At 41.8% G+C, this 27,613-nt stretch overlaps 3 protein-coding genes across 3 annotated transcripts in view; 1 reads left to right on the forward strand and 2 right to left on the reverse strand.

Annotated features, from left to right (window-relative positions):
• Nucleotides 1–355: 355 nt before the first annotated feature.
• Nucleotides 356–11,392, forward strand: ccnyl1 (cyclin Y-like 1). Its single transcript, XM_079666314.1, has 10 exons — nt 356–1,316; nt 3,154–3,228; nt 3,641–3,684; nt 3,854–3,954; nt 5,908–5,943; nt 6,059–6,110; nt 6,342–6,461; nt 6,828–6,994; nt 9,194–9,356; nt 9,842–11,392. Exons 1-10 carry the CDS (start codon nt 1,154–1,156, stop codon nt 9,956–9,958), a joined length of 1,038 nt encoding a protein of 345 aa, XP_079522440.1. The 5' UTR covers nt 356–1,153; the 3' UTR covers nt 9,959–11,392.
• Nucleotides 11,393–11,594: 202 nt separating this feature from the next.
• On the reverse strand, nt 11,595–16,287 carry fzd5 (frizzled class receptor 5). Its single transcript, XM_079666313.1, has one exon. It carries the CDS (start codon nt 15,556–15,558, stop codon nt 13,828–13,830), a length of 1,731 nt encoding a protein of 576 aa, XP_079522439.1. The 5' UTR covers nt 15,559–16,287; the 3' UTR covers nt 11,595–13,827.
• Nucleotides 16,288–23,335: 7,048 nt separating this feature from the next.
• Nucleotides 23,336–27,613, reverse strand: part of plekhm3 (pleckstrin homology domain containing, family M, member 3) — a 29,763-nt gene continuing 25,485 nt past the window's right edge. Inside the window, exon 6 of the mRNA XM_079665780.1 lies at nt 23,336–27,539. Coding sequence (XP_079521906.1) covers nt 27,324–27,539 — 216 coding nt within the window. The 3' untranslated portion in view covers nt 23,336–27,323. The remainder of the gene's footprint in view (nt 27,540–27,613) is intronic.

The raw sequence follows: 27,613 nt of genomic DNA on the forward strand, positions 1-27,613 counted from the left end.
CTGGTTACTATTCCTTTCAGATGAATGCATTCTAGTACAAAATACTATATCAATCTTATTCCCTTTTATTAGCAGCAATGGGAAAAACACCTATTACTTCAATGAAGAGGTATGCATTTATTGACAGATACAAAAATGATGGGCTTTAGTTTCCACTGTCAAAAAGGGTGTGGGTCGGTGACGATACAAAAATAGTAGCGTTGTATATATACAGTTCATCAGTTGAAATCGTCTCCAACAGACAGTTCTTTCGACCAATGAGCGGTATTAAACTGACCATGTTTTGATTCAGCAGCGAATGGGAGTGAATGGAATTTCTAAGTAGGCGGGACTACAACATCTCCGTGCCAAGAAGAGCCGTATGTGAGCTCCGGCAACAGATGGAGGACACCCAGCACAAATCTGAAGGGGTGTAGGCTCTGATGGTGGAGTAAGGTCCAGCTAACAAACTTGGCTCTCCAATGAGGAACTGAAACAAAGCTTAGTCGGTCAGACCTCATTGAGAATTTCTTGCACTTTTACATTCTTGGTTGGATTTTTCTCTTTTTACCTTCATTTTCCACTGGAGGCCTCAAAAGCCTCGGGCTAGATTTGGCTTCAGACAGACCCGAGAGCAAGAAGACATCTGCGGGATTGTTTGAAAAGTGTCGTAAAAGTATTTGCCAGAAACTTACGTTTTGAATTCGTCTCATGTATATTTTCTTAAGTCGATAGTGTTCAAACGATAGAAAAACGTGTAATAAAAAAAAGTTAAGGAGACAGTTAGCTAGCTTGCTATGATGCTATTTAGCTAGCTAACGTTACCGAGCAGCTACACTCATCTTGAATGAATGAATTGAACCCTGCATTTAACTAACAACTGCTAGTTTTTATTGCTAGAACACGTCGAATACTACATGAGACGACTCCGATTCTCTACTACAGGGTGAGCCTGAGTGGCTAATTCTTCTTTGACTCTTCTACCCTCAACTGGACAGGAATGCGATCCCAGGGAGTTGGCGGACAGCGGCGATTTAGCACGCAAAGATAGTCCCAATACTGAGAAAAGCCTGGTAATGTGTATGAAGCAGAAGGAGGCTAATTTGAGCTAGCTACACATATTTGCACTACTTGGACTTGGCTGGAATAGTGTGGAGCTTTATCCCGATTCAGAATGGGAAACACGGTGACATGCTGCGTCTCTCCCGAGTCAAGCCCCAAACTACCTTCGAGACAACCAGCGGAGCGGCTGGAGGAGCTGGAGACCAGCACGGAAGTGAGCGATGATAACACCTTGCCCTACCTGCAGCATATCAGCGACAGAGAGGTCCCTGACGGTAGGTGTCCCACCAGATAACCGGGAAAACCTATGATGATTTAAACAGCTAATTTACTGCACCCGTACAGGTCACACCCATGTTGTTTGTTTAAAGGAAAGTTCATCTGAATCTAGTCACTGTCATAGTGAAGAAGCTTCTTCACATGACTCAAAGCACAGCACACTGACTTTGATGACAGTTAGCAAATATGCACGCGCGTATACAGTTACTTGTCAGCATAAGGGGCCCCTAGAAATAATAATTTGCACACAAACCAGACACATTTTCAGTGTAAAAGACCGTATCTCTCTACTGCAGGGAGATGCACACAGACTCCCTCTAGCTATGGCCAAGTTGCCAGACCTGTTTATTGCCATCCTGGTGCCAGCACTGCAATGATGATGAGGGCATTCTTTGCACTCTTCATTTGGACACTGCATCATGTTGATCACACTGGCATCACATCAGAAATAAAAACAAACTCATCATCTCTTGGGCACCATATTAATCACTCAGTAATTGGCAATAAAAAGCATAACTTTTGTCTTTTGCCACCCTGAGGTTTATGCCCATGCCCAGTTTATGAGTGGAGTGGGGGAAGGATACAGTTTTAATGGAGAGAGATCACCACTGAACCATAGCTAACTTATTTTTTTAATCGTGCCTGTATCTTTGCACAAACTTCATGTTGTCATTTGCTTTATTTAGTCACATTTACATAGACTTATCGTGTTAAAAAGACACAGGATCAAATCAAGCTTAGCCTATGGCCTTCAGGCAGTCCTGACAGTTGTTTTTGCTCACATTGTGATCACAAGCTCTGCTTTAGACCACATAGAAAAGCTTCTCAGAAAAGCATCTCAGATATCTCCCATTGATGTAGGCCCAAGCTAAGTTTTGTACTGTAAGTCCTTGTGTCTCCACTCCTCGACACAGGCAGTGTTCATCCGAGACATGTTGCTGTGGACAGTAGTATGTGAGTGCAGTGTGGGGAGAGCAGCTGTTGGCAGGGTGAGGGTCAGAATCTGTCCAGCAGTCCTTCCTACATTCCTCATCTCTCTTCTTGCTGTCCCTGCTTCACAAATGCTGCCATGCCCTAATCCCCATCCTTTTATGTAATGTGCCGTCTGCACGGATTGAGATAAGAACACAATTCTTAAAGTCTTGCATGTGAATAAACCAGTGCTGTTTTTATGTTTGCAATTGTGGAATAACAGTTATATCTGCTAGTTGTTCTTAAAGCAGCCTACTTGTGGAAGACTTTAAAGCCATGCCATACTTGACTGCCAAAATGTATGTTTCGGACAAAAGAGGTCCGTCTATTCTCACTTTAACAGACAGTTGCCCACTGGTCTATATACTTGTTGTCTTTAAATGGTAACACAGAGGGCAACACGTTCTCTAGATCTGAACAGTTATACAACAACTATTGGTACTTGTGGAAAAAGTGAACTGTTTTTCAATGGTAGCATTTTTATATACACATTGCACCAGTTCATATTTTCTTCTCTAAAGTGTTTTGTTTGCTGTCAAGCCATTTGCATCCACTAACCCAAAGACATAACCAGATGCGCAATTTCTTCCCTAGCGAAGCTCTGTCAAACCTGTGACGCAGCCACCCTCACTAGTATAATATTGTGCAATAAATCCATAGACTTGCGTTGCATTATTTGTTAGTCGTGAGGGACAACTTGCAGTAGCACACTATGTGAGTGTGTTTGGTCGATGGGTACGCTAATGACTTCCTGTTCTCTTTGTTGGCTCATTACTAACCACAAGTGAGAGCAGAGCAGCAACAAGATGCCTTTTGACAGATTGTGATTATAAAGCGCTTATGAACACTTTGTTTTCTCAGAGCTGGCCTTTGAGTCTAACCCGTCTGACCATGCCCGAGCGAGCACTATCTTCCTGTACAAGTCCCAGACAGACGGTGAGCAATCCTAACATGGCACACACCCCCATGATTCACATAAGCTGTTTAGCAAGAGATCCCTAGAAGCGCAAACATCTGAAACACATGATTTAGGGATGAATATTAAAACATGAGATGAATGGTACTACTTGTTGTAATTCTTGGAGTGGTTTAAAACGGTCCTTACTACTTAATTGCAGAGCTTTATTAAATGAGGGTTACATTGCTAATGATTAAGTTGATAACTTGTTAAAAATGGTCTTTTCTATACTCAAACTGCTGTAGATGTCTTTATTAGCTGCTGGTTAACAATCAACAAAAGATTTCAGGTTAAAACTCCACTTAAGTCTTTACAAGATACAGTTCTACACTCTGGACACAGTTTTCTTCTTCTTGTTTGTCTTTGTTGAACATTTCTCTCCCTGTACAGTACGAGACAAGAGGAAAAGCAACCACATAAACCATATCAGTCATGTAAGTGTCAAAATGTATTTGTTGATCATAACTCAGTTCTCCTTACAGATTAAATGAGCAAAGCAATATTGTTTTAGACACCAGTATTGGGCAGCTATTCAAAAGTGTGGAACCAATCTAAAAGATCCTGTCCTGTGATAAACTCTAGTTGCTGATTTTATGTTTCAAGGTATCTCCTGGTCAACTGTCAAAGAAATACAGCTCCTGTTCAACTATCTTCATAGATGACAACACCGTCAGCCAGCCAAACCTCAAAAGCACAATCAAATGGTGAGAGAATTCCCCACACAGAGAAACACAAACACACGGAGCGGTCCAAAAGGCACTCATTTCACACGAGAAAGTCCTGTTGCATCACATTGTTGTAATACCTAATGGATGTGTGACTAAAGCAGATGCTCTCACGCCTCATTCCGGACACTCCTCTGTAATGTCAATATTTCGGTGAATTTGGAAAATGTAATTTAATCAGGATTATCTCAGCGTGTTTAAATGAAGCTTCTGTGAAAGTGTGCTAATGTTTTGCAACACCATACAGGCTTATACAGGGCTCGACATTATAAATGGCCCGCTGGCCCGGAAGCACTATTTAGACCCCCCGGGCCAGCATAACGTACTTTCCACTTGCCCTCGGGCCAATAAAAATATTGCTTTAAAAAAAAGAATTGTTACTGTGGTATTGGTATTTTGACTTGCAATTTAGTTAAATTGTTTCGTTTATTAACGCTACAACATAGCGTTTTGTGAGTCGGTTTTCGTTGTTGGGTGAAAAGCAAACCGCTGTTTGCTGCGGAGCGCAGCGCGAGCAGGCTCCCGTGAGCGGGAGCGCGGCGCGAGCAGGCTCCCGTGAGCGGGAGCGCGGCGCGAGCAGGCTCCCGTGAGCGGGAGCGCGGCGCGAGCAGGCTCCCGTGAGCGGGAGCGCGGCGCGAGCAGGCTCCCGTGAGCGGGAGCGCGGCGCGAGCAGGCTCCCGGGAGCGGGAGCGCGGCGCGAGCAGGCTCCCGGGAGCGGGAGCGCGGCGCGAGCAGGCTCCCGGGAGCGGGAGCGCGGCGCGAGCAGGCTCCCGGGAGCGGGAGCGCGGCGCGAGCAGGCTCCCGGGAGCGGGAGCGCGGCGCGAGCAGGCTCCCGGGAGCGGGAGCGCGGCGCGAGCAGGCTCCCGGGAGCGGGAGCGCGGCGCGAGCAGGCTCCCGGGAGCGGGAGCGCGGCGCGAGCAGCGCTCCCGGGAGCGTCCTAAAACCCTTTAATAATCTATCGATTAGATTTATGATTCGAACATTTTAAAAGTAGGGTAGACATGTGGAGATTATCCGGCTGAACAAAACCTGCATTTATCAAACAGGTTTGTTTTCCACAGACCTTATTTCCAGCTATTTTCCAAAACCCTGTGGAGAAATCCCATTGCTTTTTGTCGAGGGAACCAGCGGCTTACTTCCTGGTTTTAGGACGCGTCACTGCACCTCTCAATATGATGCCAATATAAACAAGGTCTTCTGTCGGCTCTGTACATCAATGCCGACCTATGCTGACAAGTAAGTGAAGAGTAGAAAATATAAAGGTATTGGCTATAGGGAAATGTCCCAGCAGTTTAGGATAATGAAGGTTCTAATCTAATCTACGACATAGCCATTACATTTCTAACTCCTAATGACAGGAAGACAGAACGCGCATTAAACAAATAATAATACTCATAATAGCAGAATTTTTTTAACAATGACCACAATATCATTATTTTAATAAACCAAATATGAACAATTGAGGAAACTGAGGAAGAACTGATGATTCAAATGTTGTAGTACAAGTAGTAATGTAGTTTGTGCATAAATTACTATTGCAACAAATGTGTTAATTTTCTTCATTATTAGTCGATTTTTATTTTGGACGAATGCTCCGGGCCAGTGGTTACAATGGTGGGGCCAGTAATCATACAATTCCATCGGCCCGGAGGGCCAGTGGCATTTTACCCTTAATGTCTACCCCCGTTATACACACACACACACACACACACACACACACACACACACACACACACACACACACACACACACACACACACACACACACACACACACACACACACACACACACACACACACACACACACACACACACACGCACAGCATAATATGCTCCACTAAGAATGTTTTTACCCAAGCTTTTAAAGGCCAAAACTAATAACACTGAATTACTATTTGTCTTTTTCCTCATTCTTTTTGTTATTTTTCCAGCGTCACGTTAGCAATATACTACCACATCAAAAACAGGTAAATGTCATTTAATCATTTAATTAGCTTTTAATAATAACATTTGTGACACTTTATGTTTCTTAAACTAGTTTGAGTTTTTAGTGTGTTGACAAATGTATTTTGTGTTCTTTAGGGACTCGGACAGGTCACTGGACATTTTTGATGAGAAGTTGCACCCCTTATCAGTAAGTAGCATAAATAGATTTCCTCAGAAAGTCACTTTAAGCAAGTAGTTTGGTTTGATACATTCATTCGTCTGTCACTTTGTCTGTATGTCCAGGAAGATGTTGGTATCTTTTAATGTTGTGTATTTGCCATAGATCTGAGATTTGAGGCAAACTAGTTTGAATGAAGCAAGTACCTTTTCATATTATACATTATTCCAGACACGTGTGTGATCTGTTTGTCCCGTACAGAAAGAGCCATTGCCAGATGACTACTCCCGTGTGGACCCAGAACACAAAGTGATCTACCGCTTCGTCAGAACGCTCTTCAGCGCTGCACAGCTCACTGCAGAATGTGCCATTGTTACTCTAGTAAGTCCGAGCTCTAGGACTTTTCATGTTGTTAAATACTGTGGTGTTATCACAAACCGGCCACCAGAGGGCAGTAAAGTCCTACACACTGATTTGCTCTGGCTTGTTCTGTTTCCACTGAGAAATATTTTTGAAAGAAACACAACAATACCATCATTCTCAAGGGCGACCATGTTACAAGAATTAAAACAGTTTTAGTAGATGCTACATTAGTTGAGAAGTGGGAATTATACAGGTACACTTGTATCAACACTTCATCAGGGGTTCCTCAACCTGTTCCCTTGGAGGGCTAAAACTAAATGGTGTTTGGTTGTGTTGAATAGTTTTTTGTATCATATTGACTGTTAAACATTCTTCTTCCTCAAGGTGTACTTGGAGCGCCTGCTGACCTACGCTGAGCTGGATATCTGCCCCTGTAACTGGAAGCGCATCGTCCTGGGAGCCATCTTGCTGGCCTCCAAAGTCTGGGATGACCAGGCTGTGTGGAACGTGGACTACTGCCAGATCCTCAAGGAAATCACCGTGGAGGACATGTGAGTCGTTCTTTAGACAATGGAAAAACACTGGAAATGAATGCAAAGGAAATCATCCACTCGAATGACAATTGCTGCGAGTGCGGACAGTGATGGCAAATATTGGTCAGTGAAGTTCTGAAAGTAGATTCTGTGCTACTTCCTTATTGGCCCCTTGAAGCAAAGTTCCTCATCCAACTGAAGCCGTTACGGATTATTGGGCAGGGGGTCCTTGATTTGTAACACGAAAGGTTTGCATGTCCTCTGGCCTGGGAATAGGAATGGAAGGAGGATGTGCCATCATAACCCAGGCCCTTTTTTCTAATGATTGGATACACATATCAGTTGTTGTGTAGCTAGATGGTTGTCAGGCTAGATTGTAAAAAGTGGTCAGGTAATTTATCTCATACAAAAAAACTACCTGAATAGTTGTATCCTGAGTTGTGGCTAACATTTCAACATGCCTCTAGATTTGGGTGCTGTTTGTGTTTCTGAGCTCCATATTTTTGGGAAACGGTGATTCCTAACAAATGTATCGTGGTTCTGGCCCTACATGCTTGCCCGCCTAATAAAATATATATAACAACAAAGATGCACTTAGAGCGGAGAGCAGCAGAGATGTTCTGGCTCGTCTGCTGTCGCTCAGGCTATACGCCGCTGAAGAGGCCAGGGAGCACTTGGAGCATCGGGGGGGGGGGGGGGGGGGGTGTGTGTGTGTGTGTGTGTGTGTGTGTGTGTGTGTGTGTGTGTGTGTGTGTGTGTGTGTGTGTGTGTGTGTGTGTGTGTGTGTGTGTGTGTGTGTGTGTGTGTGTGTGTGTGTGTGTGTGTGTGTGTGTGTGTGTGTGTGTGTGTGTGTGTGTGTGTGTGTGTGTCCTGCCTGTCTGCGAGCCCCCATCCCTTTCTGACTCCCTCTCTTCCTCTCATATGTCTGACCCACACTCGCTCTGCTCTGTTTTCATTGCTGCCATTGAAGTGTCTTTGTGAGCCGCTCGGGTCTTGATGGAGGGATGAGGAAGAAGGGTAGAGAGACGGAGAGAAATGCAGGGGAGGGTCTCAAGTGCTCTCACTGCTTCTACATAATGGCCCCGGCTCTCGCCCACTCCATTAGTTGCCCTGGGAGACCAGACATCACACACACACTCACGCTCACTCTCACCACCTTTGCTGACCAACAAAGCATCCTAGATGCTGTCTCCTTGGCGACCACCTCCCTTAGCTTTTCTCATGGCTGTGATGAAGATGAGGAGGAGGAAAGATGATGGAGTTGTAGTCTGGAAAAAGATGAGCTGTGATACTCCCAAGTGGCTGCTCGCAGGTACAGGTCTGATTGCCTGCGAGTGTGTGAGCTTTGATTCCATCTCCATAAGCACTTCCATGTTGAGTTTAAAGTAAATTCAAAGTTTACTGGTGTACGAGTTCCTGCTGGAAACCTTTACTGTGGGACATTCTTTCTTTTCACAAAAACACAATGGTGCTCTAGGATGAGATTCAGGTGATAAGGGGGGGGGGGGGTTACCTTGGTTGTTTATTGGCTAATGGTTGTGCAACCCGTAAAAGCATTGTGACATTAAGTGGCCTAATCTGATCAGCTCATTTTCAGACAGATTTTTATATAAACGGATCAGGACGAGAGAATCTTTTTTTCCTGAAACTTCCCGAATCTATTCTCTTAACACAGAAGGGACAAACATTTATTTATAAAAGACATGAAAAAGTGGATTTTGAATAATAGGTGACCTTTAACATCACAGTGGGGTCTGAACAGCATCAGTGTAGTCCTTCTCTGACGAGATGCACTTGTTATTTTGTATTAAGATCGAATGGGATTTCAATTTAAAAGTGCTACTTTTGTCAATGAAAATGTCCCCTTTTTACCATCTCTTTTCTGAAAGAAATGTATGAGTAAGAATACTTCTTTTGTATTGGTTTTTTATTTTTATTTAATTCAATAAAGTCAGCAGTTGTGCTTGGCATTGTGACTAACAGTGTGTAGGAGATGATCTGATGGGATTTGACTAAGCTAGGAAGTTAAAAACTGTTTCCTGAGATTTAAATTCTCGAGGTCACTTTTACAATCCATCTAGCATAGGTCTCTTGTTTTTTTGATGGGGATCCGGGGCTTTTATCCCCTGCTCTTCTGTCTCACTGTTGCACTCGGTGGTTCACTGTCTCTGCTCAGAGGTTCTGTCTGTACTAACCCTCAGGTCTCTTCCCCCTCAGGAATGAGATGGAGCGCCAATTCCTGGAACTTCTCCAGTTTAATATCAACGTGCCAGCCAGTGTCTATGCCAAGTACTACTTTGATCTGCGGCAGCTGGCTGATGACAACAACCTCAGCTTCCCTCTGGAGCCTCTCGACAACCAACGCGCCAAGAAACTAGAGGTGAGCGGCCCCCCATCAGACCTCCACCTGTTGGTCTCGTTATGATGCTCCTGAAATATTAACTTCTCTGCTCTGCAGCAAACCCATCACACTCCTCTGGTACTGCCTCTGGTATCTGATTATAACATGTCTTTGTAAAGATGGTGGCCTATCGAATTCCCAAATGCACTTGAGTGATTTATACAAGGTTAAGTTTAGGTAGTGATGTAGCAATTTCCCAAATCCATGGTTCAGTGCAGACCAAATTCCAAGCCTCGTTTTTTTGGGGGGGGGGATTAATAAAAAAAAAAAAAGGAAAATAAATCTGGGTTTCATTAAATAAAAACCAATGTATATATTCCTTTTGAAACACGGTGAATTTCTCCTAAACTAAAGAAAAACAAATACAATATTATTTTTTTCTTCAATTTCAACACCTGCTACATAAAACATACAAATCTGAAATGTAACCTTTTCATCAACCGTCGTTTTGTTTGTGCGTTCAGGCCATTTCAAGACTTTGTGAAGACAAGTATAAGGACCTGTGTAAAGCATCGATGAGGCGATCCTGCAGCGCAGACAACCTGATCGGTGTGCGACACACCAACGCTGTGCTGTCGTAGGCCGACTGCTGCCCTCATCTCAAACCCAGAGACCCCCCAGCCAGCCCGGACAAACCTCCCAGGCTCCACTTATCCTCATCCTCATCCTCATCAGGCAGGAGGCAGACATGTTTCTGTACGATCTGCCCAAACAGTTATCTGCTTTACTTCTTGAGAGCTGCATGACTGCAACATTAACCTTGAAATTAGTGTTACCTTAAAACTATTGTTTCCACAGTCCCTTATTTATTTCATACTTGTCCCTTATTTCTCAGAGAAAGTGTTATGTAGGACTGCTCTACTGCAGTTATCTCTGAGGACTAGTCTTTGTTTTGTCATAAAAGTGTAATTTTTTTCCCCCCCAAATAATATTTGATTTATTCCATTCATCCTGGCGTTAGTCTGTTAGTCACTGGAACTCCATGAGAAGACAAAAAACAACAATTCTCACAATTTGATATTGTCACAAACATGATTTGAGTCCAACAAGGTCTCTCAAACAATACACAAACAGGAGGAAACAGTGCATTTGTTGGACTAATTTGATTGGTGGATTAATACAAAAAATTGCAGCGTTAGGATGGTGTATTGACTCAAGATAAACAGTGTACGATACACAACAACTAAAGTGTGTGTTCATAGTAATGAAGGAACATTTGACCCAGTGTATCATCCAGGTGTGTTCATAGTTTTTGTCAGAGATGCAGGTTATCAGCTGGTCTTTTTTTGTCAAACACGCACAATGTCGTAAGTGAATTCAAGAGATTAAGGAATCATGAGGTCACTCGCAAACCTTTGTTGCTTGTTATCTTTTGATATTTTATCAGGTCAAATGCAAAAACTGTTCCTTGTAAATGACAGGTAATACCAAAAGTTATTTTTGAGAGTGTAACAAAAGACTTGTTTACTGTTAATAACAGTTGATACTATTTCAGTATATTATCTACACACATACATTTGGATGGAGCACAAAGCATGTCAAAGTATTAAACTATAAATATTCCACCGGATTGGGCTGAAGTACGCTGACCTTCAGTCAGCTGTTGTCTGTTTGTAGTGTGTTTTGGATTTTGGAGTGCCAATCTGGGGTCAGTTACTCTTTCCAGATCAGTATTGCTACCGTTTGGCTCGATTCAGCAGTTAGGTTGAAATAATGACTAAATCTAGATTGGGTCCAGTCTGTCCACCTTTAGTATTGTGCCCCGTCAAACCCTGCCATCCTGACCCCTCCTCAAAGAGCCCGTAGACAGATTACCAACATTGTTTTTTCCCAGGCCCGGATCAGAGCTTTCAAACAAACTACATAGATGTTGAGAGGGGGAACACTGATGGATACTCTCCTCCTTTTTGCTTACTATGTAGGCTATCTAGCTGTGAAACGTGTCTTGTTTTTAATTGAAAAAAACCTTTGCAGATGGAGTATTTTAAATAAACACTAATCATATAACAAAGAAATGAATTGAGTTTGTTTGAATTGTGTTTGTGTGTCTGAGCTTGAGGTGATCAAAAGGTGGTGTCGTAACAAAGTGTGTAACGAAGCTGAATTAACCAGTCATCCAGAGAAAAGACCATTGCATACCCATAAGTGTAATTACCTCAGGATAAATCAACATGTTATGTCAGATGTACAGAAACACACAGACGTACGTCACCAAACTTGAGATCAACTTGTTTTAATTCCACAATATGAACAAAATCTACAATATCTGTTATATCCTTTGAGGAACTCAATATGAAAGCAGATTTACACATCAACAAAAGAAATGGTCAGTTTTTGCAAACCTTTAAACATTCATTATCACTCATACGCATTCACTCACACAAATCAGACTAATAAATTAGATATCGTCTAGCACGTGGACGCACAGTAGTCTTAACACAATTGGCCAACAGCTTTGAAAGAAACATCACAGTCACGGCAGAAAACAATAAATATTCTGTTTTCACCAAATCCCCCTTATTTAGTTCACATTCTGTGTCCTCCTAATGTTGTGAACTATTGCTCTGAATTCTGTGAGAAAGCGTTATTTATAAATTGTTTTTCTCAGTTTTGGATTGTGCTAACAGGTACGTGGTGTTTGGAAAATAAACACCAAATATGATCTCTGAGAAGAAACAGAAGTCGCTCAGTTTATACTGTCAAGACTCCTAAAACTGATGATCCACATTAGACCAGATCAGGTAGGATGTATGTAGGATTCCACAACCTGTGTCACGTTCAGGCTCATTAGAATATACCTGCACCCATGGCTGGAGAACTACCTTTGCAGCGTCTATTGTTAGCCAATCAGAGCAAAGAAACCTTTTTGGGGGGTGAATGCAGACCGTGTTTTTGTTGGGTAAAATAAAAAATGTAATCATGTCTAATAGAAACCCAATAATCCTGCAAACGAGGAAAAAATATGTCTCCTTTAAGTTAGATTGTCACAAAAATAAAATATATAAAAGCCACATAGTTTGATTTTAAAGATTAAACAAAAATGGTGTTACTAGTAATTATGATTTTCCTCATCAATTAATCTGCAGATTTTTGTAATGCCTATCACCAAGGCAACTTCAAATTGTTTATTTTCTGCAGCCAAGAGCAAGCCTCAGTTTACAGTGTCAACTGTCAAAAGCATGAATTGCATTACTAATGAATAGTCGCTGAATAAAATGGATGCTGGGTAATGTTCAGTCGGTCGTCTCGTTTCTTAATGTAATTATTTTAAAAGTCTACGTACCACAACATATGTCTCTTCGTGGCAATGAAATCATGTGAACGCAATGGTTCTCAAAGTGAGGTCCAGGGATCTTTCAGGGGTCTTTTACTGTGTATCAGGGAGGCCCCAGCAGAACTGTCCTAAAATAAGCCATAAAGAATTTTCAATACATTATGTTTCCAGTAGTAGATTTCCCTGTTATCACTATTTATTCGTAATTTATACTTTTTTGTTTACATAGTTTTGGTAATAAAATGTATTAATACATTAAAGTTGATCTATTTGGATCCCTGATGGAGATCCTAACTTGAGCCCTGTTCACCAGCAGATGGGGGTAAAGACGTTTCTTCCTGCAGCTCTAACCAGATCACAGCCTGTTGCTTCAAACAACATAAACAAAACCAGTTCAGTCTTTAGTGACTTTGAGTGGGATGTATACAAACAACAGGGTTAAGAGGTCACAACAGTATCCTTTAGAGAGACTCAATTCCTTTTTGTTTGAGTGATTCTCAGATGACTTCCCAGTCTGAGGAAACACAAAGAGTTTTTCAGCACTGTTTCAGTTTGTATTCATACAAAACACACCAGATATCACACTCAAACATTGAAATGAAATGGCACATTTATGTACAACTTAATACGATTTAAATCAGACAAGATTTGTCTCTCTGGTGTCGCAGACTTAGCTTGTGTCAGTGGCATTGGTTGGTTACAAACTAAACATTAACACACTATACACCTAATATTTTTTACAGCATATTTTTACAATATATACATCAATAAATATGTTTTTTCTCTCAATGCTCAGGGTAAACAGACAGGAAGAAGCATGCGTGACTCCATCATGGATCCATGTAACTCTGTGGGCCTTTAAGATCATTTTCCAAGTAAATGTCAACTGTGGTCGACCGCTTCGAAATTTCAATTGTTGGAGTCACTTTTCACAAAAGTCAGACTCTTTTAAATAAGCTTTGTTTAATGTTTGTTTACATTTCTATTACCAAGGTTGTCTCTTTTGACGCTCTGCATCTTTTGGTCCAATGTTTTTCATATTTTCACTATTCAGAGCCCGATGATTCGCAAGGAAATGTTTGTCCGCATTAACTTTCTGGGTGTTTGGATAGTTTAGTTCATTTCTGTCCAGAGAGGTGACTGCACCTAGGTCAGTCCTCCTTTTCTTCATTCACTTCATATATGCAACGGAGCAGCTTTATGGTAGATCCCTGAGGTAAGTCCAGTTCCAGTGTGTCCAGTTAAAGCAGTGCTGGCCTCACTGTACATGGAGGGTGGAGCAGTGGCTTTCTGCGGCCAGCAGGGGCAGCATCGAGCCACAAACCTCCTCCAGGACTCTAGGGTTTTTCCTGACCAAATCCAGACTCCTGAGGTGATGCCCACCACCAAGCACATTAAGTATTTGAGCATGAAGACGGCATAGTCTGGGCCCATGCCCGAGCGCTGGCGTTCAGACGGGCAGGAGCAGGCCAGCGCTCGCTCCCAGCCGGGCCTGTAGTGCTGCTCGTAGACCAGGCAGGCCACCACGATGGTGGCAGGGACCGTGTACAGCACAGTGAAGAGCCCGATGCGGATCATCAGCCGCTCCAGTTTGTCTGTCTTTGTTCCACCTTGCTTGATGATGCTTCTGATGCGAAAGAGAGAAACAAAGCCGGCAAGTAAGAAAAGTGAGCCGGTGAAGAGGTAAACCACCAGAGGTGCGAGTACGAATCCCCTGAGGTTCTCCAGACTCTGGTTCCCCACGTAGCAGATTCCAGCCACAGGGTCCCCGTCCACAGAGCTGAGAGCCAGCACCACGATAGTCTTGACACTTGGGATGAGCCATGCGGCCAGGTGGAAGTACTGAGAGTATCCTGCGATGGCCTCGCTGCCCCACTTCATCCCTGCAGCCAGAAACCAGGAAAAGCACAGCACCACCCACCAGATGGAGCTGGCCATGCCGAAGAAGTACACCAACAAGAAGACGAGGGTGCAGAGAGCGGGGCCGGTGGTGTCGTAGAGGATGTGCAGCTGGTCCCCCCCAACGCTGCTGCTGGTGCCACACGCCACCCGCTCATGACCTGCCACCAGGCGGATGATGTAACCCAGAGACACGAAGAGGTAGCAGGTAGCGAGGAAGATGATGGGCCTCTCTGGGTACTTGAAGCGCTCCATGTCAATAAGGAAGGTGGCGACAGTGGTGAAGGTGGAGATGAAGCACAGCACCGACCAGAGTCCCACCCAGAAGGTGGTGAAGGCACGTTCGTCGGCTGAGAAGTATGGTTGGTGGCAGGGCTGGGCACAGTTGGGCAGGGGGCCGGTGTGGACCTGGCCGTACAGAGAGTGGGACTCCCTCTTGATGGGGACCAGGGGGTCTCGACAGCGGCACTCCCTGTCACACTGAGGGGGGCTGGGCGGTCTGGTCCGGCCTTTAGGGGTTGGTTTGGGGAAAGGTGGAGCCAGGGTGGTGGTCTCGCTGCTGTTCTGGTCCATGCACAGGACCTCGTTGCCCAGCTGGGGCAGCTGCTCACAGCTCATCCTCTCGGGCCACTCGAAGCCATACTGGCTCATCAGGGGGGAGCAGCCTCGTTTGGCCCGTTCACACACCGAGCGGCAGGGGGGCAGGGGCTTGCGGTAGTCCGGCAGGCAGATCGGGGTGTACATGCTGCACAGGAAGAAGAGCAGGTCCGGGGAGCAGCGGATCCGCACCAGGGGCCAAAACTGGTGCACCTCCAGCCCCACCTCCTCCTGGGTGTCGTGGTTGAACTGGTTGGGCATGTAGGTCAGGTTGTAGCCGATGCCCCTGCACATGGGCACAGTTATAGGCTCACACACCAGCTCCTTGGAGGCTCCTAAAGTGAGACCAGGACACCGGAACAGCAGCAGCAGCAGCACGAGGGGCCGCGGGTCCCTCACCGTAAATGCCATATAGAAAGTGTGTTATAAATTACTTAGAGTCATTAAAAGAAGAAAAGGATAAATGGAGGGGGCAAGCAGCTTCAGTTCATCTCATGAATCTCAAAGACCAGAGTTTCATTATGTTCCTCTCAGTCTCTTAATGATTAAAACTAAACAAGTTGGTACATCCAGTTTGTCCATAAAGCCCGAGCGGCTGTCAATCATTCACCAGAGCTCCTGCAATCTGCACGGAGAAAGTTCATCTCCGGTGGTCACGTTCCAATAAATTTAACGACCTTGTAACATTTTCACCAGACCTGTCAGCTCCCAACAGGTTGCAAACGACAGAACAAGTCGCATTATGAGACTCGCGTTGAAAAAAAATATTAAAATCAGTCCAGAAAAATGTGATAATAAACAAATAGTTATTCAAAGTGCAGATAAATCTCTCCTGTCTCTGGGTACGGAGCCCGGCGTGCAAAATCCACTTGACGTTTATTCCCACCTGAAAACAGCTTTCAGGCACATGGCAGTTTGTCTTTTCAAAGTTTTAAAGTGTTATCTCTGCTGAGAGGATATAAAACAGAAGAATATCCGAACCGTCCATCAGGGTGAACACTTCTCCCGTGTTGTCAGGTGCAGCGCGTGCAGCCTTCACTGAGCCCCGGGACGGAATAAAGTCCGCCTGAAGCTGCAGCACCTCCTCATCACACACTGCTGCGTTCATGGGCAGTCGGAAATGTCACCATTCAACCATGGCTGCACAGAGGAGAGTATGAAAAGGAACATGTGTAACAAACATTGTCAGTTCTGTAAGCCCCTGTGACTGGTAACAAGTATGAAGATATCAAATAAATGATATCAAAATATACACAATTACAACAATATAAACCGTTAATATACTTGCATTTAATGTATTACCATTTTTACCTGTTATTTTTATATTATTTAACTTTTTTACCTGATACATGACTTAACCACGACTTAGTGACCTAATAAACTTGGATATTTTTTACAAATCAACTGATGAATCAATTGACTTACTGTTTTAACAATAATTTTCACATTACTTAACAGTCTAATGTTTATAAGGTCCCACTCATACATCTAAAAAAAATTAAATGCTACTAGTATGTTCAATTCAAGGATATGTGGTATTTACGGATTTTGGTTCGTTACACCTTAAACATCATTCTATTTAAAGTGTGATCTTGATAATACTCCAAAAACTCCTAGTCTGGATTTGTCCTTTATGAACATACTTCACGTAATTTAAACACACGTTCACATAATTAAAATGTAAATTTCCTGACTTGTTTATTTCCTCTTTGCTGTGCAGCTCAGTGAAGCCTGAAGTCTACAAACTCCTTTTGACACGGACCATGTTGTGATCTTGATGGCACCTGTGATCTTGATGGCACCTGAACGCATCAGTGAGTTGTGACTTCCTGTATAAGGAGGTAAGGAGTTTAGCAGGAGGGCTTAAGAGGTATTAAACGATGGATGGGTTCTCTCCATCCTCTGACACTCGGACAAAAACGACCACACACACATTAGTTGGTTTAATAGTGACAGGTATATTTAGTGTCTCTTTAAAGGAGTCGTTGTTGTTGCCATGCTGCAATTCACCCGACAGAGTTCCCTTTCTTACACTTGCAGGCTTTTTCCACAATCTTGTTTTACTTTTGATAAAATCAATAATTTCTTGTTTGCTTTAGCCGCTCAACAAATTGTGTTTTGTTTTTTTATCCTTTGTGTTGATTTTATATCGTTTGTTTTTCGAAAATGTCATTTCTATTTACAGTCTATTTATTTGACTCAAGTTTCCTGTGGTTTTAATCCTGAGTCAGCTCAAGGCCCAGATTAGAGTTTCATCTTACATTTCATCCTTTTTCAATATTACAATTAATACTCAACTGTATTTATAGAGGAATATTAATGTCCCTAATTTCTAACCGATTTGTAATCTTGGCTTGCCATTTACATCCTCCTCTGGTCTTTTTGTCAGTTCTTGTTATACAATGAAGACGACAACAGGACATGAAAAACCCATTCAGCCGGTAAAAAAATAAAGAACAAAGGTTCAATACCCGGTCATATTGTCCATGTGTATGAGCGTGTTGAGACTACATGAGTAAACACTGCCAGGATTTAATTGATTGATGTCTAAATTCAACTAAATCAAGTATAATTGGAAAAATCTGTGGTGCTCAATAACTCTCTCTCTCTCTCTCTCTCTCTCGACACACAAACACACACATAGCCATATCCCACATCGGACAAAGGTCACAACGCTCTCTGGGGGACAAAGGTCTAAAAGGGTGTGTTTGTGTGTGTTGCTGTGTGTGTGTGTGTGTGTGTGTGTGTGTGTGTGTGTGTGTGTGTGTGTGTGTGTGTGTGTGTGTGTGTGTGTGTGTGTGTGTGTGTGTGTGTGTGTGTGTGTGTGTGTGTGTGTGTGTGTGTGTGTGTGTGTGTGTGCGTGTGTGTGTGCGTGTGTGTGCCAAGACGAGTCCTTCTCAGTCTGATTTACCTTTACTCAGGTTACTTGACAAATGAAAGCAAACAGCGAGGAGTTCATGTGTGAAGCCTGGATGGCATCAATCTCTCATGTGTACACAAACACCCCCGCACACACTCACACACACGTATACATGTGTAATTACTTGTGGTGATTTTCCCAGCTTTAAGTGAGGACACAAGGAAACCTCAAGCATTTGCACTATATACACACTTAAATGTGTATTTCTTTACCAAATAATGAACACCATAAACAAACCACAAGGAATAGTCCTCACAGCCTAAGGCTAAAACTGGTCCTCCCAAAAACAGAAGTACAAGAACACACACACACACACACACACACACACACACACACACACACACACACACACACACACACACACACACACACACACACACACACACACACACACACACACACACACACACACACACACACACACACACACACACACACACACACACACACACACACACACACACACACACACACACACACACACACGGTGCTGGACAACAAATACAAACGTATTTTACAAAACATCAACCAACTTTGTTAATTTATCAAAATGATCAACTCATGCCTGACATGAGTGAGTACACCATTTGAAAATCCTGGATGCAGATGAATAGTAAAAAAAAAATACATCCAATGTCTTCTCCAAAACTTTTTCTTGACCTTGTTGGAAAACACCATAAGGTCAAAGATGGTGCTAAAAGAATCCAAATGCATACTAGGCCATTTAATGATGCTACGAATGTGATTGACATCCATTGCTTTAAAGGTCCCATGTCATGCTTTTCCGGTTATTAACCGTCCCCTTGTGTGTTATGAAGGCTTTTCCTAACACAGGTCTGCATAGTCACAACACGGCACCCAGACCCAACGCAGCATTCTCACCTGTTTGTCATTACTGGTGTCATTTTCTGTTTGCTAACGCCATTGTAACACATAAACACTGATGTTCCGGTGTAACGGTGGTGGACTCATCAAAACGGAGTGTGCGAGCTGACCAATCAGAGCACAGTGAGCTCACAGGAGGGGGGGGGGGGGGGGGGCAGGACAGGAGCTCCAACAAGCCGTGTAGGACAGAGAGTGTATACACATAGATGCTGTATGAGAAACCAATGTGTGTTTGGAAAATTGCACAAGGTATAAATACCTCAGCAATGGAATTATGATCAGTAGAAATGGCCATGACATGGGACCTTTACATTTTTCTGCTGCAAGGAATTGTGATAAAACATCGTCTCCTTCCTTTGGTGAAGTAATGTCTATTACCCTTTGCTAAAGGAGATAAGAAAGGAAGCATTGAAGCCCATTTCCTTCGAGAATTTGACCAGCCTGATCATGGCTGAGACTTGAAACGGTGACGGTAAACGATCTGTAGGTTTGTTTGTGTGGCATTGATTTGAAAGGATTATTTAGGACTCACCAAAGTAACACCATACCACAAACAAACATCTTGATCTGTAAGGTAAAGTTACTGTTTTTATCAAAGGAGTCTGGTGACTTTGAAAATATTGATGTAACAGCCCTTTAGGGTTGAGTTAAGAACAGATAACGTAATCATTTTCAACTTCTTTTATTTATGTGAAATGCCTTTGTAGTCTATGTCTATTCACCCAAAAAAGGCAAGTCACCAACTGTACAAACTTTAGCCAAATCATTTGGTTTTCTAGAATTTCTCTGGTTTTACTCTTCGATGTAAATGATTGAAGTTTTTGCAAATGTTGAATCATTTCTAATCTTGTGGTCTTGTCATTGGCTGAACCAAGACTTTCTGTGTTAAATCCACATCTGTATATTTGAAAAGAGAGGACACAAGGGCGGACAAATCCCTGTGCACATGTGACTTTCCATTGACACTCTGTCTGCCTCTAACCCCCTCTTTGGGCTCAGCCTGAACACACCTTTAGGCTATTTACTTACAAATGATGCAAACTTTACTACAGAATCTTTTTCTTCCAAAGCATACTTTAGATTGTGTGGCAGCTACTTTCATGCATGAAAATCAACATGCAGAGACATGGAGCCTGTTTGAGTGGGGTGATCCGTCACAGTGACAACAAAAGCAGACATGATGTTTGTTCAGAGTTGTGTTACCGCTGTGTCAAACTGCTTTTAACAATGTTTTTACAATCAATCGGTATTTACCTCTGGCTCTCAAAGTTATTTTTAATGCGATTGTGAAATTAATGGAAACTAGGAGCTGCCTGGAAGGGAAGAGGACAACATTTAAATGTATAAAAAGAGAGTATCGGTTAATTGACATATTTATTTAATTCTATAACTTAATAGAAACACCTTTCAAATTAAAAGATGAACTGAAAAGCAGTGCAAGAAAATCTCGCTCAATTGAAAAAACCCAGCTACACTTTTCAATTTCTGTAAAAGGTTGCAACTACAAAAAAAACAAGCATTTAAATCCAATAAATGCAAATCCTCTAGATTGGTTGGAACAACCTATAAACGTACAGGTTAATCAAAAAGAGAGTTATCATTTGTCCCCGTTTCTATGGATCTTTTGATGCTTTTTTTCTCTATGTTTCTATATAAATTATAGTCAAATGCTTGTTCGTATGTGCATTTTTTTAACAGTAACATTTCAAATACTGAATGGGTAATCAGCAGAGAAACTAAACTACTGTCAGCTTCAGATATCAGAGTTGTTAGGTATCAAAGCCTTTTTGAAACAACATCTGTTCCTCTGTGGTTTCATTTCACCTCCCAGCTCATACAGGTGTCCACACACACACACACACACACACACACACACACACACACACACACACACACACACACACACACACACACACACACACACACACACACACACACACACACACACACACACACACACACACACACACACACACACACACACACACACACACACACACACACACACACACACACACACACTTCTCTCTGTTGATAACACTGTGATAAATTGAAAAATGTTTAAATGTATTTGATTCAATCACTCAAAGGTTGAGCTTGACATGGACGATAGTAAACTGAATGTTGTGTGAAAACAGTTTGTTGTTCCATTGAGATAATCCGGCACCGTTTTGTCCCTTAAAGGCCAATCATGTTTGTGTCCCTCTCTAACCAAAGATTAACATAATACTGTAGCATATAACCAAATATCCTTACCTATGTAAATGTAACTTCATCAGCTGAAAACATAATAATAGCTTTTCAATTTAGTTATTTGTCACTGATTTGAGGTTTCAAAAATCAAGGTAGACTTGACCTTCATGATTCATGACAACAGGAAGCCCATAATAATATAATCAGTCAAATAAGTCAATAAAACCTAATCAGGAGGAAATGGCTTTTCACTAAGGCTGCAAGGAGATTATCATAAAATCATTTAATTTCATAAAACAGCAGCTGAAGCAGCGTCACAAAATGTGATGAATAGTTTTCTGTTGATAGTTGAATCAATTGATTTCACATGTTTTTGTAATAAAAATACACATTTATTTTAAGACTTTGTAATTGGGTAAAAGTTTAATTAGCAGCTAGTCATTTTTTGAGGTTGTTGTTGGTCTCCTAGAAGAGTTTGGAATCATGACCTCAGTATTTAAAAAAAAAAGTCTTAAACTTAAGAAATAAAATGTATCCTGGTTTCTGTTTGATGATTCCTTATTAGAACTCTGTTAAAGCCTAGTGAAGCTATGGTCCTAAGCCTCATCGGGATTGATTGGAGAAACACGTTTTTCATACGGATTTGAGAAGGGGAAAAAAACAGTGGATCTACCCTTTAACATTGACAAAAGCACACAGACAATCTGCTCGACTCAAACCTGCTGAAAGCTTGGACAAGGCCAAACGAGCCTCTGAACAACCGGGTCACTGGGAACACTGGGGCCCTGCCAGCTTTTGTGTAGCGGCTCGCTAAATATCAGGGGGGGACTGTGTGTGTGTGTGTGTGTGTGTGTGTGTGTGTGTGTGTGTGTGTGTGTGTGTGTGTGTGTGTGTGTGTGTGTGTGTGTGTGTGTGTTCGTGCGTGTTGGGAGAGCAGAGGCCCAGTCCTTCACTCTCCTGTGACCGTTGTCCACCTCCCCCCTTCTCCACTCTTTTTCTTTCCTCCGTCCTCTTTTTCTCCTTAAACTGTCTTTTGTTTTCATTTTCGTTGGCATTTCTGCTCCGTCGTTGTTCGAGTCCTAAATGAGTCTTGACTGGCCCGCGGGCCATTGGAGAAGCACAAAGGACTTCGTTCTACTCGCTACAGTTGATCCATTGTGGGCGTCCCACAATGCACTAATTGGCGATGACAATTAAGCGTGGTCGACACTCAGCTTCAATTTGCCTGCTGCTCGACATACATCACAGTCGAGGCTGGATTCAGCCTGTGAGCTCGCTGTTCTCTCAGACAATGTGCATATTCACCCAGCAGGTTTACATGCACCTTTTATTCACATGAAGCTGTTTTTTCTCGCAGCTCAGTTTGAGGCTGAGCTCATTACTTGACAACCATCCGCAAACTGACACGTTACCGTTTGTCGTCTCAGCAAAAATGTGAGCTGGTGTGTTAGTTACATTTTGACCCTTTGGAACAGTTGATAAACAGCCTCACGACAAGGTCTGTTTAGTTGTCAATCAAATCATAAATCATTGTCGGAGAATGTACTTAGAGACAAGGGTGTTGAGCTGAGATACACTCATTAAATAAGCAGGTTTTAAAACAGATTTCAGAAGGTGAAGAAAAAACTGTGGATCTACAAAAGGACACCAGAGCGTTGAGCTAAATGCTAATGCTATGCTAACATGCTGATGCGTAGCAGCTTTAATGATTACCATGTTAACCAACTCAGCTTAGCGTGGTGTTAGCATGCTAACATTAGCAAACTATAACACAAGTAGGCTACAACAGTGTTTGGCCTGAAGTATTGGACCAAAGAGATGATTATTCAGGAGAGCTACATTAATGTGTTTACCAAAAGTCATGAAATGGTTTCAACTTTGTAGGGGAGCATGCAACTATTATATAAAAACCCAGTTTTATGGTGAACAAATTTAAATGTAAGCATTATTCAAAACCTTTCATTCACTCACCGCTCAGTATTTTGACTTTGCCAAGACATTTACTCCTGTACATAGACACTATTTGTAGCTAGTGCTGTTATTTTGCCAATGCAAGCCGACACCACATGCTTAAAATCCGTTTTACTAAAATAAACCTGCAGAGCCGTATGAAAGCCGCAGAAATCGAAGGAAGTCAAACCCAAATGGTCTCAGCCAAACAATATAAACATTTCTCCACGATTCAAACACTTTCACTATTAAGAAGTTTGTTTTTATTGGCATCAGTGGCTAGCAGACAAATTTGAACAAAACCAGGACAGGAGGATTAAACGAAACAATCGGCTCCCTGTGTTTGCATAAGAAGTTTGTTTGGCTGCAATGAAAAGGAACAATGAAAATAATAGAAACATAATAACTTAAAAAGTGCAAAAGAGAGATTCATTTCAGTCCAGTTATTCTGCTTAAATACTGTACAAATTGTTTTTCTCCAAATACGTCAAGTAAAACATACTGCCATGATCGAAATGTGCCTGAAACATGTACATTTATAGACGTGTGACACATGTACTCGTTGATTTGTCAAAAACATTGTGTCACTGAAAGGATACAAAACATAATAGGTAAACATCATTCACAACATAGTTATGATTCCAAATCCAGATGGAAATTGGCAAATGTGTAGGAGGGACAAACAAACCATACTGCATATAACAAGCAAAAAATGTTTAAGTTTGAAAGTAATCAGAAGCACATTTATACACATCTAATGCAGCTCCAGAGAGGCAGACAACAGAGCCCAGCAGGAAGTGGAAAACATCCATATTCTGTAGCACGAAAACTATTTGTCGTCAAAGGTTTGGTACAGTTTTACATATAGGTTTACATTGTGAACAAAATATGTCCTCACACATTCTAATGAGATCTACGTGTTATCACATGCATCATTTCTAAATAGCAAATTCCACAAAAATTTCGCAAAAACACAAGTTTTAATTTTTATAAAGTGTTCATTTTAAAATGTATCCAGATTATCTAAAGCATTCACTTTCGGAGCTAAAAGTGAATTTATACAGATATTTTAAACTTTGTTTGAAGGCACGTTTTACTCTACTATAATAGGACTATAACTGCCTGAAGTACTTGTTGCATAAAGTTTTGAGCTCGGGCCAGTTTCAAGTAGTTTGGGTAATTTTCTCTGATTATGATTAAGATTAGATCAGGAGGGCCCAAGCAGCGGCCATTTTGATGTGTACTGTTTCCATTGCGAGCATCTAATCGATGTGCACAAATCAAATCACACAAACTATCCCTGAAACTTGCTGGGCTTTGCAGTACACACATGAACAGCATTAGAAAGCAGCCACAGAACAAAATAACAATAATTCTCCGTCAACATATACTGCATATCAACAATACTTCACCATCATTTCACCAGCTCTTTACGCAGCAGGCAGTAAACAATAACTTAAACATGATATTTGTGGTATCCCCTGTTTTACCCTCAAAACAAACGTAACAAAAATATATAAACTTACACATCAGTGCACTTTTCCTGCCATATTTTAAACTACGCTGGGTTATTTAGTTTTAGTCTACAGTCCCCTACATGCTTCATTAACATGAATCAGTCTGATCACAAAAATACATATTCAGGAATAAACCTGCAAAGCTCCTTCGTTTATAAATTCACTTCAAATGTTTTTATGGCTTAAACGAGTTGGGAACATGGAATGAGGAAAGAACAAGCACAGACAAAAACATGCCCTTCGATTTCTCACAAGAGAAGATGCAGGTAGAAAAAGCAGAAACATTTCCATCCAAATTTGAGGCAGCACTTTAAGAGTTTCTGATTGGAGCAAAACTGAATTCTGTCTGTAGAAGAAAAACATATTTATCTTTCTTTTAAACTACTTTATATGCTTCTTCAATAGCATTAGATCCAACAAAAAACACAATTGATTTAAACCTAAATTAGCTTTCTTTTATAATATTTCTGTATTTCCTTTCCCCAACAGTTCAGTACAATGAGCTCATAAACAGGATGGAAATGCAGCTGCTAGGTTCAAACACAAAGTGTATTTCGACCTTTACACATGAAAGCAGTGGGTAATAAAGGCCATCTAGGTTGCATAGAGATACTAAAAGCTAAAGCTGCTATCATGTCTGATAGATTCTGCATGAATAAAGCACAACAGGAAGTAGAATCACAGAGGAGGAGCGGGGGGGAAAGAATAAGTTACGGTAGATTATTGCCCCTGGTGTTTTACAGTTAGACTGAAGAAATGTGCTGACAGTCCGACCCTTTTTAAGGTAAAGTCTGTTTACATGTAACAAGAAAACATCTTTCATTCCACACCTGCAAGAAGAATGACTTTAAGAGTTTAAGGTTAATGAGAAAATGATCTGATGAAAGGCTGTAGGGATTTCTATATTTAAATCACAGCGATCATTTATAACTTGTATTATTATTGGTTAACATATCCCAATCTAATGGCTCCAGTTACATCCCATGTGACCCCCCCCCTTTCCAAAAAAACTCTTCAAAATGACTCTTATAAATTTGGATTCAGTCGGTGACAATTCGTTTAAATGTTGACACCTTGTCACAGTTTGAAATAAAGTGATCAAAACGTCACATATGAAACTGTCCCAGCAGCATAATCCACCTTGAACTTTAAGTCCAAATACAACTTCATATAAACTTGGTTATCCAGCCTGTTTGTCTGGATTAATGACCACTAAATATACATTTGACTACTTATTTATTATCAATTCATCTGTTGGTTTCCAACACTTTTATAGACCAATTCCCATTATCACATTTTGCCTAGAATTTAGGATTCATAATCCCACGCAAAAAAAACATTCGTCATCTTCTCACTCATCAACTTCGAGTCTCCTGAGCTCTCACTAATGCACGAAACACAATATTGGACTCCTTACATGTAAAGTGAAACAGTGGATTATGCTGCAGGTTGGAGAAGCTTCTCTTGATGTTCTGAAAACTGATTAAAGGAAAGGCTAATTTCTTCAACTCTGTATTGAAACAATACCCGTATGCTCATTGAAAATGTTCCTGTAATCAGGCCTCCTGTTCATAGTGGCCATTCAAATATATGCATATATAATGCAAGGGATGTCCACAGTCTGCATAAAAGTTTACTTTAAACTTGATTTGAATACAACATGACTCTTCAGTCGTTTGAGTTCATCAAATCAAGTGTATATCTTCTAAAGTTATAGCTTTTTCCTTCTACAAAATGTTCCTTATGTTTATCAACTGTGGCCGTTACAGAAAAAGGCATTTCAAACTTAAACATTGTAATTTTGGAAAATACAAACTTGAATGACTGTCTGTTAAAGAACTGACTGGCTGTTAAAGCCATAATTCATTTTGAAATACATTTGGCCTAAAACAAGAACACTAGATGTTCCCTCCCCCATCACTTACATTCAAATCATTTTAGAAAAAATAACTATTTCACTGGACAGCATGAACAGGAGGAAAGATCTCAACAACAAAACCAGTTTTTTTTTGGAAGGAGGGAACTAGAAACTCTTTACAGCCACTTTAATGCTACAACGTGTCAGAGTTTAATACTGAAATAGGTTGTTCGATGGAGTGTTCCTTGAACATGATTATTAGTGAAAATTATTATTATTTTTATCACAAATCAATCACTTTATTTCTCCATAAAAGAATGAGTCTGTAAGCAAAGACAAAACACCTGATCGTGATTAGCTTATTTGGTCAAAAACCAAAAGAAATCTTCACATTAGGGGGCTCAAACGAGAAAACTTGTTTTGGCTTTTTCAAAAAGAATTAATCAATGGCTAATTTTGTTGTTTACTTTTCTCCCCATTGACTTATCTTTTCACCACCTAAATTGTGCTGGAAGAGTTAGAATAACTCATCGAACTAACGTCTCCAGATTACCACCCGTGTTTAGAATAAGGAACAAATGAAAAGGGGTGAAGATGGTGGACGATGACCTTGGCGTGGGTCATCTCGTGTGAGGCGTGGTGCAGCAGTTCTGCAGATGGTTACCTCCATGCTCTTTGCAGCGGGACAAAGAGGTTGAGCTCCGGTTATCAAAATCCAACCTGACGGTGCATCAGACTCTGAGCCCCGTCACAGAATCTGTCCTGGAGAAACACACGGATCAGAGGAGCAGGCACTTGGTCCAGCGCTGTGTCCCTCAGCCCCCTGACTGTCTCTGCTTCAGTACCGTGAGTCTCAGGTGTCTTGGTACGGCAGGTGGAAGCAGCCGGGGCTGTCGTCGTCGGGGGACCAGAATGAGGACGGCCTCTTGTGGTGGAGCTCTCTGTGGACACAGCGGGGACACGGTTGGGCCTTCTGCCGACACTCGGTGTGGAACACAGCGCCGCAGCCCTCACACCTGAGACAGAGGACAACACACAGGTGAGTCATAGAGCTTTTTGTATTAAAATACTCTTTTCATTTCAGCTTGCCAAAATGACATAAAAGAAGTGCTCATTTCTTACGTTAAAAAAAAGACTAAAACC

This window comes from Notothenia rossii (genome assembly GCF_949606895.1).
Source record: "Notothenia rossii genome assembly, chromosome: 2".
NCBI classification, from domain to species: Eukaryota; Metazoa; Chordata; class Actinopteri; order Perciformes; family Nototheniidae; genus Notothenia; species Notothenia rossii.